The sequence below is a fragment of the Mytilus californianus genome, unplaced genomic scaffold (assembly GCF_021869535.1).
Source record: "Mytilus californianus isolate M0D057914Y unplaced genomic scaffold, xbMytCali1.0.p SCAF_1, whole genome shotgun sequence".
Classification (NCBI taxonomy): Eukaryota; Metazoa; Mollusca; class Bivalvia; order Mytilida; family Mytilidae; genus Mytilus; species Mytilus californianus.
In genome coordinates, this window is record NW_026262581.1 from 4,787,886 (window position 1) to 4,803,802 (window position 15,917).

Here is a 15,917-nt window from a genome sequence, read left to right on the forward strand (position 1 = left end):
CTAAAATGCATTTCAAGTGAGATTTTGGAACTCCTATATTAGTATACACAAATTTTTCTTGAAATAAATAATTCACTAAGAAACACAATAAAACATGAACACTCAATAGATAATTTGACCAAAAACAATATTTATACTGTAAACTAGTCATGATATACAAGTCTCATTGGTTTCAGTGTTAGATAATCCAAAAATTGAAATTTCAGGTAAAATCTTAACTGTGTGCATGGTAAATGACCAAAAAAGGCTAAAATACCTTATTGTAGCAATTTGAGGGTTGTAATTTGACACTAACATAATTGTTACATAAAAAAATAATGTTACATGATTTCTGACAACAAATGTGACCAATTTTCACTGTAAAGGGTATGATTTCTAAAAATAGAATTTCACATGCCTGTCAGTAATAGGTATGAAACCACTAATTCATAGCCCCATTGCTTTCTATGTTAAATTCTGCAATTTCAAGCATTAATGGCTACTTTGTCTTAAGTTCAAATAAAGTGGCAGTTATTTCATGTCAAAACTGTACCTTATCCTGACTTGTGCTGAAAAAATCAACATACCTTTAATTGCATTTTAGAGCGTACTGGTTCCCGGAAGTTTGATAGTACAAAAACAGGAACTTCTGATATGAACAACAGGCCAAATGAGCCCTCCTATTAAAATTTCATATACTTCTTTATTATTCAAATAAAACTTTCAACAAGGGTTCTACAGTGATCCCAAGTCCCCAAGCTTTCATTTGATACTAAAACTACCCAAATATTCCCACTATTGACAAAGATACAGCTATGCGTAGGAACTATTTTGTTTAAAATATGTACTACTTTCTTGTATGTTCTTTCCGACCGGGCCTGAATTAGTGGTTCTATACCTAAACCATATATATTCTGGTTTGTCATGAAAATGCACATCAAATGAAATACAGGGTTAGTCCCCAGGGGTCACCCCCACCCCCTCGTTGCCCAATGTCAGGCGACCCTGGGAATAACGAATTATGGGAGCTTCGTTTGGGAGACTTCGTAACAGCATCCTGTTACAATCATTTCTTGTTATACTCAGCTTTCATTAAGTTTTTATTCTCATTTTTTGTCCCTGGTATTCTGATTTATTGCCAGTTGTCTCAGTCGATGTTGATATAATAAACATACCCAGCAGGAAAAAAGAAATTTAATAAGAAGATGAAAAATCAATTTTAGCAGCATAAAACTTTATAAGTTGCATATGAACATGCTTTAATTAATAAGACTGTTAGTCATCCCTTCTGAATTTGTCACAGTCAGCTGACCTTTGTTGCCCTATAGTTTTATTTGTTCAATGACTTTTATATATGTAGGTGTTCCCTCTCTTTTCCTTTGTCCTTTAATGTCCTATTGTAAATTGTACTTATTTTCACAGGGCAAAAAGATGTTTCAATTATTTCTTATATTATCAGATATATCAGAGATACAAACAAAGCCTGTAATTCAGGATAAACCTTCTGTACCTCAACCAGAGGTAGTTCAAGAGGTCAAACCTGAAATAAAACCAGATAGCGGACCACAGAAACTGCAATACACTAATGATGTAAGTATTGTAACTTTGTGTGTGGTTAGAGTTAAGAAACAAAACTGCAATGCACTAGTGATACAGTAATGTATATTAATATAAAGTCAAAGAAACTTTTGATACATCATGATCCCTTTTAAGTATTTCTGGTTGCGTACTCCAACAGCTTTTGGAGATAACTGGCACCATTTCTGAATACAAAATTAAAATAAATCAATAGATATCAGGATATTGTTGGAAATAACACATTTGATTTTCAGGAGTAATATTTTATGAATGGTTCTGAAACCACTGCTAATTTGATCTGGGTGGAGTTCCAGAAAGATTCGTAATATGAAGTAAAGTACATCATCACAATTACAACTGAAATAAGAAAGTGCATAAGACATTTTGTATATTTTGTATTTTAGGATGTAAAGGATTTAGCCAAACATTTATTCTGGGAGGTAATTGGAGATATGGCTAAAGAAGTTTCAGAAGATCTGGTCCAAGGAGCTATGATGATATCTGCTGGAACACAGGATGTTTGTGACATTATTGTAGAGGAAGTGGTCACAGAGTATGTCGGGTATGTGTAAGAGCTACAAAAAGAGAATCTCTCTGATTTTTGTCTTACCTTGACAGAGACATAGGTATGCTTTTTCCGGCGGCAGCAGCATCTTTGTCAACAATGTATTAGTTTGTGATTAGGTCAGTTTATAGGGAACCACTAGTGTAAGGTACATGATGCTACAGTGTTGGCCATTGAATGTCAGATTGTATTGCCAATTATGTGGTTACTCAATAAGTCGGTTTTAGCATAGATTGGTACAAGAAGCTACAATAATGGCCTATGAATGTCTTGAAAGTTATACACCAATTGTTGATTAAAGATTGTTGATGTTAATGAAGTGTTCAAATACTTTTTAAAGGAGCATCAGCTAAGATTTAAACAAAACATTAAAATACAATTGTTTTTGTTTCAAACATTTGTAAAAGTGGAAAATTGAAATGATAAATCACTTTTAGCAGTAGTTTGATACAATTTTGTCAAAATAGGCTCAAAGATATTGTTGATATAATATTGGGTTTCAAGTCAATAATTCAACCTGATTTTGAATGCATATTCATGTACCTTATGATTTAACCGTTGGTGGAGATAAGTTGTGCATGTGCTCCACATGTACTGTGATTAAAATTAATACATGTTTTTTTTCTTTGAAATGCAATCAAACAGAAAATAGACCTTATACTGTTTCACATACTTACTGTGTATTTGTATTTTATGTTTACCTGTGTTTATATTTATAATATTAATGTGGTCACATACCCATCAACAATTGTCTTGAGTTTCACTGATAGTTAATTAGATTGCGTCCAATCAGGAATAAACACAAAATATATGATATAAAAAAAAAAACAAGTCTGCATTTAATTTTGAAGGATATACTCCATGTGCTAATTGTGAATCAAGAGAACAAGAAAAGACTTTGCAAAGTCAGATAAATGGAAAACCATCTCAAATTTTTTTTAATGGGTTCTCTTAATTTGAGGGGTATTTGCGGTATTAACTATCATTTTAGGAAACAAATATGGTGAGGGTTTTTTTTTCAATGAAATTCAATTTTTTATTTTTTTTATTTAGGAATAGATATTATCCATGCTTTCATTTTGTCATTTCAAGGATGCATGGAGAAAAAGGTGAAAATAATATACTTAGGAAGAAGCTTTATATTACATGTACCATTGTATCTGCATATATGTACAATGGAGAGGTGGTAACAATGATGTGATTGTCCTTGTGATTATCTTCTTGACCAGTGTGGTCAGATTTCAAGATTTATCTGGTGACAAGTGTATATTTATGTTTTTAGGTCATTGTCACAGTCATACCACACTGAGGTGACATTGTTAAAACAGAAGAAAGATAAAGATACAATGATACAGAATTCTGCTGTCCATTTTACTTCTGTTATTATAAAAGATGTTGTGGATCAAGAAGTCTTAAACCTGGCAACAGCAGAAATAAGGTTTGTTGTTATGTTATTTGTAAAATCACGATTGATTTTAATTCATATTCAAATGAGGACCCATCCATCAATTTGGGAAATTTGTATTGCAATATAAATCCTTTCATCCTCATGTTGTTCATTTACATTATTTATATGTTTAAGCAGGTCCACATAAATAGAAACTGTGAACAGCAATTTGACAGCCTTGATGGCAGAAAATATGAAATGATATACCATATATTTGATATGCATAAAGAAATTAAAAAAAAAAAATAATGAGTATGAAATTGAGTTAATCAGTGCAATCATTATGTCAAAAATTATAAGAATAATCTGTGAAAGCAAACTAGTGTTTTTATATCACACTACAAGGAGATTTTACCACCAAGTTTTATCTATCAAAACAACTGAAATTTGCGAAAAATTAAAGAAGTTTCTTGATCTGTAGTGCAATTCAGGAATTACAAATATTACACTTCATGACCATAGAGATTTGTTTTAATTTACACTTACGTGTCAACATGTTCATCTGCAGATTGCACAAAAAACATACAATAAACATTACTTTTACGAACAACCACCCCTCTAGATAAAATAAAAACAATATGAAATAAATTTTAGATAGCAAATCTATGCAACATCATTCTTCACCAGTGACCTAGCCTATGATCAAGGACTAATCAACAGAAAATTTAATTTGCTGTGCATATCAATAATTAGGTGAAAATTGGGGTGGAATATGTGGTCAATTCTCAGTTTTTGTATTAATAAATCACAAATTTTGAGAAACATCTACTTATAAGACTATTATATGCTATTCGAAATTGATTTCTTGTGTCAAAAATTATCTGTCTGCCACCATTTTCCACATGGCCAACAAAATACATAACATTTAAAGTGCTCAGATTTTTACGAAATTTGATATCTATGTAGAACATGACATGTTTAAATAATTCCTGGTGTCCAATATATATTGTCAACTGCCATTTGCCATATGTGCACAAAAATATGTAAACATTCAAAGAGCTTTGAGTTCAACAAAATTTGATATCTGGTTAGAGTTCTATACCATGAATTGATTTCTACTGTCAAAATATGAATTTGTTAAGTACTAAGAGTACATTTGTTTCAAACCTGATGCATCATTTATACGTCTTGTTTCTCTGTATCGCACAAACAATGTGCAAGTGGGGCCATTCCTGACATGTCAGTTTTCTAGTTAAGTTTCTATAATTACAGGGAAGTAAAGGCACAACTAAAGAAGGAACAGATAGACAGATGTGCTCTTGAAATATCAGATGAACTTGTTGACCTTGTTATCAATGAGATGTCTGAAGAGGTTGCTGAGGAAGTGTATCAGAAGGATGTTGTAGAGCGCCTTGAGGAGTTAGACGATATTTGTCACTGTATTGAACTTCAGAGAGCTGGGAAATTTCTTCAAAGATGGAAGAAGGAGTACTTAGCTAGAATTAAACTGAAACGATCAATGTTAGAATTCCCTCCTGCAGTGGCAATGGACAATAATTATGATTCAGTGAAGAAGTTAATTCCTGAACGACAAAACGATGTTTGTGATAGCAATGGATTTTATGTTAATAAACTTGCTAAGTTGAAAATTGACACTCCCGAACGAGATTTAACCAATAGATGGGCAGTTGATCTTATGTTAAGTGCACATGAGTTATACAGAAAGATTTGCCATTTAAAGTCATGGCAGCCACTGGACATTGCAATTACAGCTGGTTCACAGCTACAGAAACATTTTAAAAGTAAGACAATTACATTGTTAGATATTAGATTTGTTTAAATATGCCTAAGTTTGTCTTCCTTGCATCAAAAGTTTATTTGTGGTCAGCTAGATTTGCATATATCTTTTCTGGTGCATGGGTAGCATTGACCATTTGCAAATGCCTTCATATCTTATTACTCTCATCTACGTTATCAAAGCTTTCTATAGAGGTTGTTTATTATGAGACCTTCTCTTTCAGTCATTGTCATGTGACCTTGACCTGATTACAGGGAAAGTTTTATAGATTATGAAGGTTTGTCAGTAATCGTTCATGATAAACAAACCATATTTGGTATTAAGATTGATTTGGGCAAGTATATGTTCTTCTGACCAGGGCTTATAATATTGGTCACTGTTATAGAGCAGCCAGCCTCTCATCAGTTTCTTCTCTTTCTTCTGCTGTCAAAAGTGATATTAAGTCGCCCACATCCTTCAAAGTTGCTTTTGTTATCTGAATTTTTATTTAACATAACAGCAATTTTTTTATTTTGTAGAAAGGGAATTGAAAGATTGAGAAGATTTATTTATATGTATTTTGAAGTGAAGTGAAACCATTAATTTAGTACATCAATTGTATTTTTCCTCAAAAGAACATTGCTTTATGCAAACCAATCATGTTGTTTTATTTCTGCCTTTATTTTATCAAATAATTGAAAATATCATCAAAATAAATTGCCTTCCTTTTGACATTGCGTAAAATGGTCATAAATTTTAAATGTTTGACATAATTTTTGCAATATTGACATATTCCATTCCTATTGTTTACCTGTGAGGTCAGGTTTAAGTTTTTTGGATTAGGTCTTGATCTGCTGCGACTCATTTCACAAAAAATCTTTTTTATATGAATTATTAAAATAACGGGTTCACCTGACAGGTTTCATTTAAATCTTGACCTTAGTTTTATAGTTCATTGCACTTTGAAATAATTCTGCAGTAGATGAGATATTACTGTCTATCAGCAGTCTTTAATTGATAAAAGTCCAAAATTTTAGAGCCAAATTGACAAATATGCATATGCACCATTGAAATATTTGGGAAAACACTAAAAACTAGAAACGAGTTGATCTGGTTGGAAAACTATCACCAGTAGAAACTATATAGTCTTGTTCTATTTTAGGATGTAAATCTAGGACATTTTATTGGAAATTAATACTATCACTCCCTGATTTGAGGCTATGTGGAAATCAGGAGCAAAGAGATGTAGGAGGACTGCTTGAAAAATGGTTAAGGTCAAAGTTCACTAAAGGGAAGGATGAAACATCAACTGATAAAGATAAGGTATTAACAAAATTAATTATATATTGAGAGTTAATGATTAAGTCAACAAGATTGAGTGATTGATTGTTGGTGTTTAACGCCACTTTCATCCTTATTGTATATCAGTTTTTATTGGTGGAAGAAGCCAAAGTGCCCTGAAGGAACCACCAACTTTTGGCAGGAAACAAGAAATACATTTTAAATAATTGTGTGAATCAGATATTCTGTAGTACTTGATGCATTTTTTGTTTATCACTTGAAAGAGTTTTTTTTAAAACAGTACATGTTAACTTTTTTATTGACAGTTTCACCTCCATCTTATATTATCGTGAATATAATGATGATTTGTAATTGTAGGATATGTTAAGCCTGTACAGAACTAAGATTCATTGTAGTCACAGCAGTATAGTTAAAGATTTAGGAGTTTGTATTAAATCTGTAAAAAGTGAAGAACTCAGTCACAGTGACATTCTTGGCACAAATGGAATAATTTTTGTTCTCCCTCCTGGAGTAACTGATGATTTATCTGCGGTAAGATTGACTTTTGCTTCTTTCATCATAGTTAAACTTTTCTTTCATTTCTTGTATTGATCAAAAGCATGTATAAAAGAATGTTTTGTCTTTTCCACACAAAGTATATTTATGACTGTTAGGGGTATCGAAATCTTAACCTCATAGATGGATGTCTATTTGTACATCCAGTGGCAGATATTTCATGCATATTCAGGTTAGGAACATGATAATGTGATATGAATTTGAACCTTGCTTTGTACACAGCCAACACAATCAGCCTTTATTAAGAATGATGGTTTACATGGTAACAGACCCCAGGATGGCATATCACCCTACCCAGAGACACATTATTCTGACTTTGAGTTGACATTGTCCAAAATGCCTCAACTACTGTGGATTCATTTATATACGTGGATTAAGGAAAAATTGTATTTTCGTGGTTATTTGAAAAGTCTCAATACAATCCTGTAGAAAATTTTGACTTCATTGTATATTTAAATTCATGGTTCACCTGTACCCACCAAATCAATGGAAACTGGTATCCCATGAATCAAAATGAATCCACAGTATTACCAATAAACTTTTCAAGTCTTTGGTTTCACATGGTTGGAAATCAGACACCATAACCTCCAGCACTTGAGATGAACACAAGACCACCAAATTGATTATTTTCATGTTCATTTAAGTGGTTAGGTCAGTTTTTAATTTGCTAATGCATTTTCTGTAACATTGACAGGAGTACTGGGAAGATGCCAGAAGTCGCCTACAGACATTATTACAGCTGAAGCCGTTATATCCACCCGTTCCTTTAGTGATTATGATTCCTTTGTTAATCAGTGAAGATTTAGATGATTTAATTTATACTGGACTAGATTTGCCATCATTTATAGATGAAGATTTTGTGTCCAGTATATACCTTAGAACTATCGATCTTCAAGATTATGGTCGTTCATTGGATGTTACACAACCAGAACTCAACCAGGAGGTAAATTAATTTTGAATAATCATACAGTATGAATAACAATTGCAAATTATAATTGAGAACTGGACAGCTAAATTTTGTCAGATATTACACATAATATATCTTTTGCATACTGTTACAGCTAATTGTGAAAATATCTTATTATTACCTTAGCAGGAATCACTACTGACATGAAATATGTTAAGTTTAATAGTGCAAATTTACTTTGATTATATTATATTTCTACTCTTTACAGATAGGTAATTCAACATTGAAACTATCACAAAGAGTTATTGGTGCATTTTCTAGTTCAGTTTGGAAAAGTCATCAGCATTATTTTAATTATGAAATTTTATAGAATTTTATGTGACAGATAAAACTGAAAGTTATATAAGTTCACATACAAAGGAGTATCAGTAAATAATGTGCAAAGTGATAGCTTGGTTCTTCTCTCATTAAATTGCTATGTTTTAGGCTGTATATGAGGCAAGGATAAATTCTTTTCAATGAAGTCATATATATGCACCAGGATTTGTAAGCAAATACTCTTGAAATATAAGTTAAACAAAATTGCAAGGACAGAATATGTATGCAATTTTATGAAATCGTATATCTGCTCAAAAACTTATTTGTTGTTTGTTTCATTAGTATAGCCATTTATCCTTATATCTGCTTAATGTTTATAAACACTAATACATTATATTAAAATTATATGATTTTGTCTTACAGTTACAAGAATGTGTCCAATTTTTGGCAGAAGCTTATCCTCCACAGCCAGACATCGAACTCAAATTTCTAAAAGATTTTATAGATGATTACATACTTAAGAAATTCTTTGGTCCAGTTTTACAAAACCTTAAACAAAGGAAACAGAATGGTTTTCTGCATCAGGTAATGCATTATAATTAGGTCATTTTAGTTATTTAGTTATAATTTTTGTGAATCAGATTTCAAATACCATGAAGGTTAAAGTCAGTGGAATACTGATACCTGTCAAACCACCCATGTTTCTGAAATAATTATTAGGTACTCTTGAGACTAAAAATTAGATTGATTGATTGATTGTTGGTGTTTAACGCCTCTTTCAGAACACTTGGCTACGTTATAGAGACTAGTTTTTATTGGTGGAGGAAGCTGGAGAGAGAACCACAGATCATCTAAAGTTTGAAAAGTCAAAAGTAAATAGAATTTAGAGCACAATACGCAAAAAGAACCCTAACAGAACATCCTATTCGATGTGGGCTTGTTTACTTAAATGTAGGTGTGTTCAATTGAGGCCAACAGTATACTTAACATTTGTGAGTCTGACATGCATTGAAATATGTAAGATCATCTTAAATGCTGTTCTTTACAATTGTTTGAAGGTCTTTAGAGTTTTTATAACTCTCACCTTAGCAGAGACTTAACAAGAATTCTTTGACATTTATTCATACTGCTAAAGGTACATTTTAAAATAACTGGAGAAGTCTTTTTTACTTTACTTTTACTTGCTGACTATCATGGAAGAGCAAAATAATGTATCTGTCCTATTTCAGATGCCAGAACAGTTGGTAATATTATATAATCATGTGATCAGTCACATGTCTAAAGTTTTAGCATCAGAAACATTGAAGGACCAATCTTGGCCTGTTGCAGAATTCTTCTCTACAAGGAAAACCAATCTTTGTAAGTTGGTGTTTATTTTATATGTTATGTGTTTTTGTTATGGTCTATTTTTTCTCTCCCCATTCTCTTAACAAGTTGGTCAACTACTTTAGTAACTTGATCTTCAATGGCCACTCTCATTTAGGTGTGCAAATTTGTCCTGTTTATTTAACCATTTAGATATGTTTAATGAAAAATATACATAAAGAGCAGATTAATCAATAAAGAGTAGGTTTTCTTTTATATTTCTGTTTTGTTAATAAAAATCAGCTGTCAATCTACTCACTAATGCAATTTTGTGTTGATAAATTTTATTAAAAAATAGCATTTCAAAGCATAGTGAATGATGCTAAATTCTTTTCAAAACTGTAATGCACATGATATGTGTGTATACATTTCAGGTATACCTGCTTCTCATTGGAACACTGAAGATCATTTGTATTGTATAGAACAGTTAACAGAATCCTTGCAGTTACCATGGTTTCTGAATGATGATTTTGAGAAAGATGATTGGTCAGAAATATGTGAAGTATTGTGGATTTATATTGACAAAGTCATAGATGACCATTCAGGACAGGCCAAAATAGACCTATCATCCAAGTATGAAAACTTGCCAATCAGTCCTATTTTACAGATTCCTTCCATTCATGCTATTAGCCTATTGTAGAACTAATTTAATGAATCATGTCAGTTAAGAGCTAAAATATAATCTGCAACTTTCATAATACCAATAGTTTATCAAGGATGTTTTCTTTTCCACCCAGTGACAGTTGCAGAGGTATTATATTGATTGATTCATTCTTTCTTTCTTTGGCTGGTCTACTAATCCTATTCAAATTTTACGGAGCAAATTCATGCCATAAGAAAGGATATTATTTCAGTAGCCAGTTGTAAAATAGGTACAAAGATCTGTATAGAAATAGATCATCATATGGTTTTATGTAAGGGTGATAAAGGTTTAGGCCTACAATAGTAACAAAAACCTCAAAAGAATTTAAATATAGAAAAAATATGAAATCTTGATATTAGATTTTGTGTGTTTCAGTGTTCTCCCCAGGATTTTTGGATAGCACCAGGGTAACGCGTGTGGACTGCTTGGTGAAATGATTCATACAATCAGTTGTGTCGTGTTGCGTCGCGTTGCATCGCTTTGCTTAGCTATATTTCTAGTAACTGTAGTTTTTATGTCTCCTGTTTTGTTTTAATACTGTGGTACTGTGTTATGTAGACATTGAAAATTATTGGTAAAAAAGATGTAAATCAATAAACAGTTTGACATGTATACTTTTAATATTTTTTAAAAATAAATAAAACATGATACATTACAAAATATTCATCTAAATTTAAAGTTATTAAATCTTTTATAAAATCAATGAGCAATAAGAATAAAATATCATTCAAAAGAGAACAAAAATGTTCAATTTAAAAAACTTTCTTATTTCTAGAATGAAAGATGTTGTATTGTGAAAGGATTCCTGTCATAAGGAGATATAAAATTAACGAGAATAAATATTGTATAATTATTTGAACCAGTATCTCTCTTGAATTTTAATAAAAAGAATTTTTTCATAAATTTCAAAACATTTTGCCTTAGATTTCATGTAAATATTAACTTTTCTTGTCTTTAGTGATAATCAAACACAGATACAGACTTAATACTGCACTGAAATCTAAATCTTTTTTTGTCATGATCCACTTAAAAAGAATTACTAAATCTATAAATTTATCCTAGTTCTATAGATCTATAAGTAACCCTATTCAATGTCAACAACTAAGCCTCCCTATTTTCCCGCCTAAATGACAGGAAGTAGATATAAATAGATTTAACATGTGCTTATGGATAAAATTTGCAAATCACTTCTGTTATTCATTAATTATCATATGGATATAGATATCCAGTTTGAAGGTACAGTCATGCATTTTATTTATAAAATAGAATAGTTTGCAGTTAATTGTAAATAAATCTTGGGTATTCTATGTGAACTAACGGGTCATGTACATATGTGATCCGTCCCCTTTGAATTACTTGTTGACAGATACTATGATAGTTTGAAACCGGAATATCATGCAATATAAACTATGTCAAAATTAAAGATAATTTGGCCATGGTTTAATCAGAGACCTATAATACTATTATATAAGTAATGAGAAGTGTATAATGGTCAATTATACGTAATGAGCCAACTTTATAATGTACAAAATGTGTACCGTCGTGTGTACAACTATCGGGTCAAAACGGTTTGTGTACAAAGTATTTGCCAACTTGTCAGGTGGTGAGTGAAGCCATAAAGTAGTTATCTACGATCATAAAGTTATGATCTCTTAATTAAAACACAAAAGAATAATTTTACAAGTGTTAATTACATCGATTAAATCCAATCAACAAAGGTTAACCTCATAAAGGTAAATCGATCATGTGGTGTAAACAATCTGAACTGGTTTGAACTGGTCAAATTTCACCTGGAATTTTATACCGCACGGAAAAGATTTAACAAGTCGATTTTTTAACTAAAAATTTTAGCACCACGGAGAAATATAATACATCGCGGTAAGAACGATACCACCACGGTAAAAAAATATACATCGCGGGCCCGCGGTCCTTTAAAGCCCTGGGGAGAACACTGTGTTTGATCCGTAAAACAAAAAAAATATATATGATAGGCTATAACATTGAAATTTTGGTAGGCTCTAACATTCTAATTTGATCATTATTTTGTATTTTTCTCTGTAGGATAAGATTAATTTTGAAGAACACAGAGAGAGATTTTGAAGACATTTGTTACTTATTAGAGAAGGAGACTAGATGTGAACCCTCACATGAAAATATTCCCTGGACAGATGTCATATCAGCTTGTGTAGACTACAAACTTACTGTTACCAAGTTTAATGATACACAACTCAATGATGTAGGTTAAGTTGTGAATAGCAATACCATGGAGTTTCTAGAATTGAAATGGTTGAGGGAAAATAATCAATCCTAACTTTTTACAGCAGACACCTACTGCTCATCACCATCAGTTGTGATTTTCTGTTTCCCAACATATGAATGTCAAGTTGACATGCTCAAATGACATTAATGTTTGGCTGCTCATTTCCGAATGCTATGACCTTCAGATATTCTCTTTTTATGTCCATGTGTTGTCAGTTCTCTGACTGATGTTTACACTGTATTTCCATTTATCAAGATGCAGGTCCATCATAAACTCCCAGAACCTCTTCCCCCTTACTGCTGAAAACAAAATTGACATAGGTTACAAACAGACTTGGCATACATGCAGCATTCCTGAGGATAGCTGTACAAAAGTTTTTACTTAAATTTGTGAGCAAATAAGAAACATGGCTGCCATGCCTAAAATACTAGTCCTTTTTACTAAATCTGCAAAGATCTCCTTAAACTCTGGTCCAATTGAAACAAAAAAATAGAAAGAAGTATATTGCAGATATTTCACCAGTATATTCTTACTATATTATAATGTGCTTTAGTAGGTCTTGTTAGCTGTTGCATTTCCATTGCAGTCAATCCAATGGTAGCATTTTCTTACATATTTTTTTTGAATGCAAGGCATTTTTTTCCTACAGATAGAATGTCTAGGGTGAATAGAAACACCAACTTCAGATATGTCTTTTGTTTGTTTACAGACGTATGAATTATTGGCAGTGTACATGAAGAAGGAACTGGATGATTACCGTCCTCCTGATAGTTGGAAATTCATGGAATCTGTCAAAGATTTTAATGGTATTGTACTCTAGTGAATTTTTGTTCTTTTCCATTGATGCAACAATCCCCAGTATTATCCAGATATTTTTCTTTTAGGGGGATTAAACTGAGTACTTATGAATTTAAGACATGAATGTTATCATTATATATTTGCTGTGTTGAGAAATTTGTCATTTTTTTGGAAGAGGAACTTGTTAGTAATAAAACCAATTTTTTTTTAAAAGTAACTGGAAGTTTAGCATCTATTGTGACACATACATTTAATCTGGTAACATTGCTGAGATGTTATAAATCACAGGGCATGACAGATGGTTATTTGCAACTCTCAATTAGTGAATTTTGGTGTTTTTGTGGGAAAAAAATAAAAGTTAGCACAAACGCAAATGATGTCCATTGTTAGCTGTTGTTTCAAAAAAATTATGATTTGTACTTTTTGTAATTATATATAGATTTTACCAACTCTGAGTGTGAAAATTTTAAAATTTAAAAACATACTGCTTGCTGAGTGTTTTAAATATTAGAAATTAACTTGTGATAAAAGAGAAATATTGAACCAAACAAGATATGGTGGCAAACTTTATCATCAGACATGATCACTTTTTTCACGTTATAATTGCAAAATCAGAGGAAGACAAAAATGTTAACATTATAAATGATTTTTTAACAATGATGAACTGCTATCAATCAAAACTACTTGATTATAATCATCCTTTTTGGAAAAGTATACATAGGCTAAGAACATAGAAATAACATTTTCACAATTTCAAAACTTTATTATAGTTGAAAGTTTCTTGTTGACTTTAATAAATATATAATCTCTCTCTGTGATTAAAGGGACCCAGGCTAACAGCAGTGAGAACCAATAACTCTGGTAGTCTGATTCTGATTAAATTTGGTTGGGAATTTTGTTAAAATATGGATTAGCGACTTAGCTGAAACAGAATTAAATAAAATTTAACATTTTTGATAAATGATTGATATTTATTTTATTTCAGTGACAACTTCAATGAAATCTTCAATGCAGACAGCGAAAACTAAATCAAAAGCAAAGAAAGCTGAAGAGAGTTTATCCTATGAACCTGACCGAGTGGACAAAACACAAAATAATGCTAACATTGTTCTTGAAATAGAACCTGAGTGTGTTCAGGCTGCTCGTAAAATATCCATATCACTGTCTTCTGATCTTAAAAAGGAACAGAAGGAGTCAGACAAATATGAAGAGTTCCTGAAGAATGCCTTGTTGAATGGAGACATGAGCAATACTACAATGCCTGATATCTCAGCCTTACCACCCTGGAGTGTGTTCGATTCTCCAGAGAAAACTGTGTCTGGTGATCATGTACTCCTTGAAAGTTTAAGTGAACCTTTAATAACAGATGAAGTTGACAAACTGAAAAAAGAAATAGATTCAAACAGAAGAGCTAGTGATTTGTTTGAAAGTCGGTTAAAACAATGGTTAGATAGTCCTGTATGATGTGTTCAACTTCTTTATGAACTCATAGGGGCATTGTTATTTATGTTTGTGAACCAGAATATTGACTGAATCATACAGCTGGTTTGATAATTAATGATAATGTAAACTTTTGGTAAAGGACTGAAAATTTATTGTGTTTCATTTATCAAAATCATGTTGTTTATACAATAGTGCTATAGCAAAATACAATTTATTCTGTTATTCATTTATTGCAGCAGAACCAAAGAACAAGGGTTAGTTATGCCCCAAATATGACTAAAATAAGTTAAATGATGATGATCATGTTGGTGTTAATAATTCATAATATTATGAACACTTTGTTTAAAATTATACAAAAAACAAATTGTGTCTAGAACATGGCCATGATCACAAATTTCAAGGAAAACTCAAGAGTTAATTGGTTTTGTATCTACCCTGCATCTTTGGACCAACTTAAATATATATTTGGTAAAGCTATATATATCTTTCTGTTAAATATAATATTTGTTGATCCAAATTTAAAGTTGCTGGTATGCCGTCTAAAAAGCAATTATCATGAAAATCTGTGAAAATTAAATTTTGACCCTTTATGGAATCATCCAATTATGTAAGCCATATTGATTTGTTTTAATAAACTATAGATATTTATCATTGGTTTGTTGTACCTAGAGACAAGATCTTCTAATATTAAAAGTTCAAGAACAGAAAAAAGGTCTTACTTGCCCAACTCCTATATAGGTCATCCGACCCAATGTGGTATGTGAGCTTTTGCCATGACTTGGCATCAATTGTCTAAGGAATTCTTGAACACGTTACATATCCATTTTCTTTTAAATCCAATATAACCAAACTTTGCAGAAATGATGTATGGGAGGTCTTTTACAAATGATCCTCATTTGATTGAATTTGGATGAAAAATATTGGTGTCAGAAGTAATCTTTGATTCTTATTGGTCAATTTTCAAAATTCTTTTCCCTGAAATTACAATGCATAATATTTTCAAAACTTCAGAACATTAATGATTGGAAGACCCTTTGGAA

The 15,917-nt window shown here is 31.5% G+C and overlaps 1 protein-coding gene across 1 annotated transcript in view; it reads left to right on the forward strand.

Moving 5' to 3' along the window:
• The window catches only part of LOC127739199 (germinal-center associated nuclear protein-like), a 49,175-nt gene extending 33,650 nt beyond the window's left edge, over positions 1-15,525 (forward strand). The window contains exons 20-32 of the mRNA XM_052250822.1: positions 1,439-1,569; positions 1,962-2,119; positions 3,405-3,560; positions 4,782-5,311; positions 6,449-6,609; positions 6,946-7,119; positions 7,838-8,086; positions 8,792-8,953; positions 9,598-9,727; positions 10,108-10,306; positions 12,438-12,612; positions 13,346-13,442; positions 14,420-15,525. Of these exons, the coding sequence (XP_052106782.1) occupies positions 1,439-1,569; positions 1,962-2,119; positions 3,405-3,560; positions 4,782-5,311; positions 6,449-6,609; positions 6,946-7,119; positions 7,838-8,086; positions 8,792-8,953; positions 9,598-9,727; positions 10,108-10,306; positions 12,438-12,612; positions 13,346-13,442; positions 14,420-14,898 (2,801 nt within the window). The 3' untranslated portion in view covers positions 14,899-15,525. The remainder of the gene's footprint in view (positions 1-1,438; positions 1,570-1,961; positions 2,120-3,404; positions 3,561-4,781; positions 5,312-6,448; positions 6,610-6,945; positions 7,120-7,837; positions 8,087-8,791; positions 8,954-9,597; positions 9,728-10,107; positions 10,307-12,437; positions 12,613-13,345; positions 13,443-14,419) is intronic.
• The last annotated feature ends 392 nt before the right edge of the window (positions 15,526-15,917 follow it).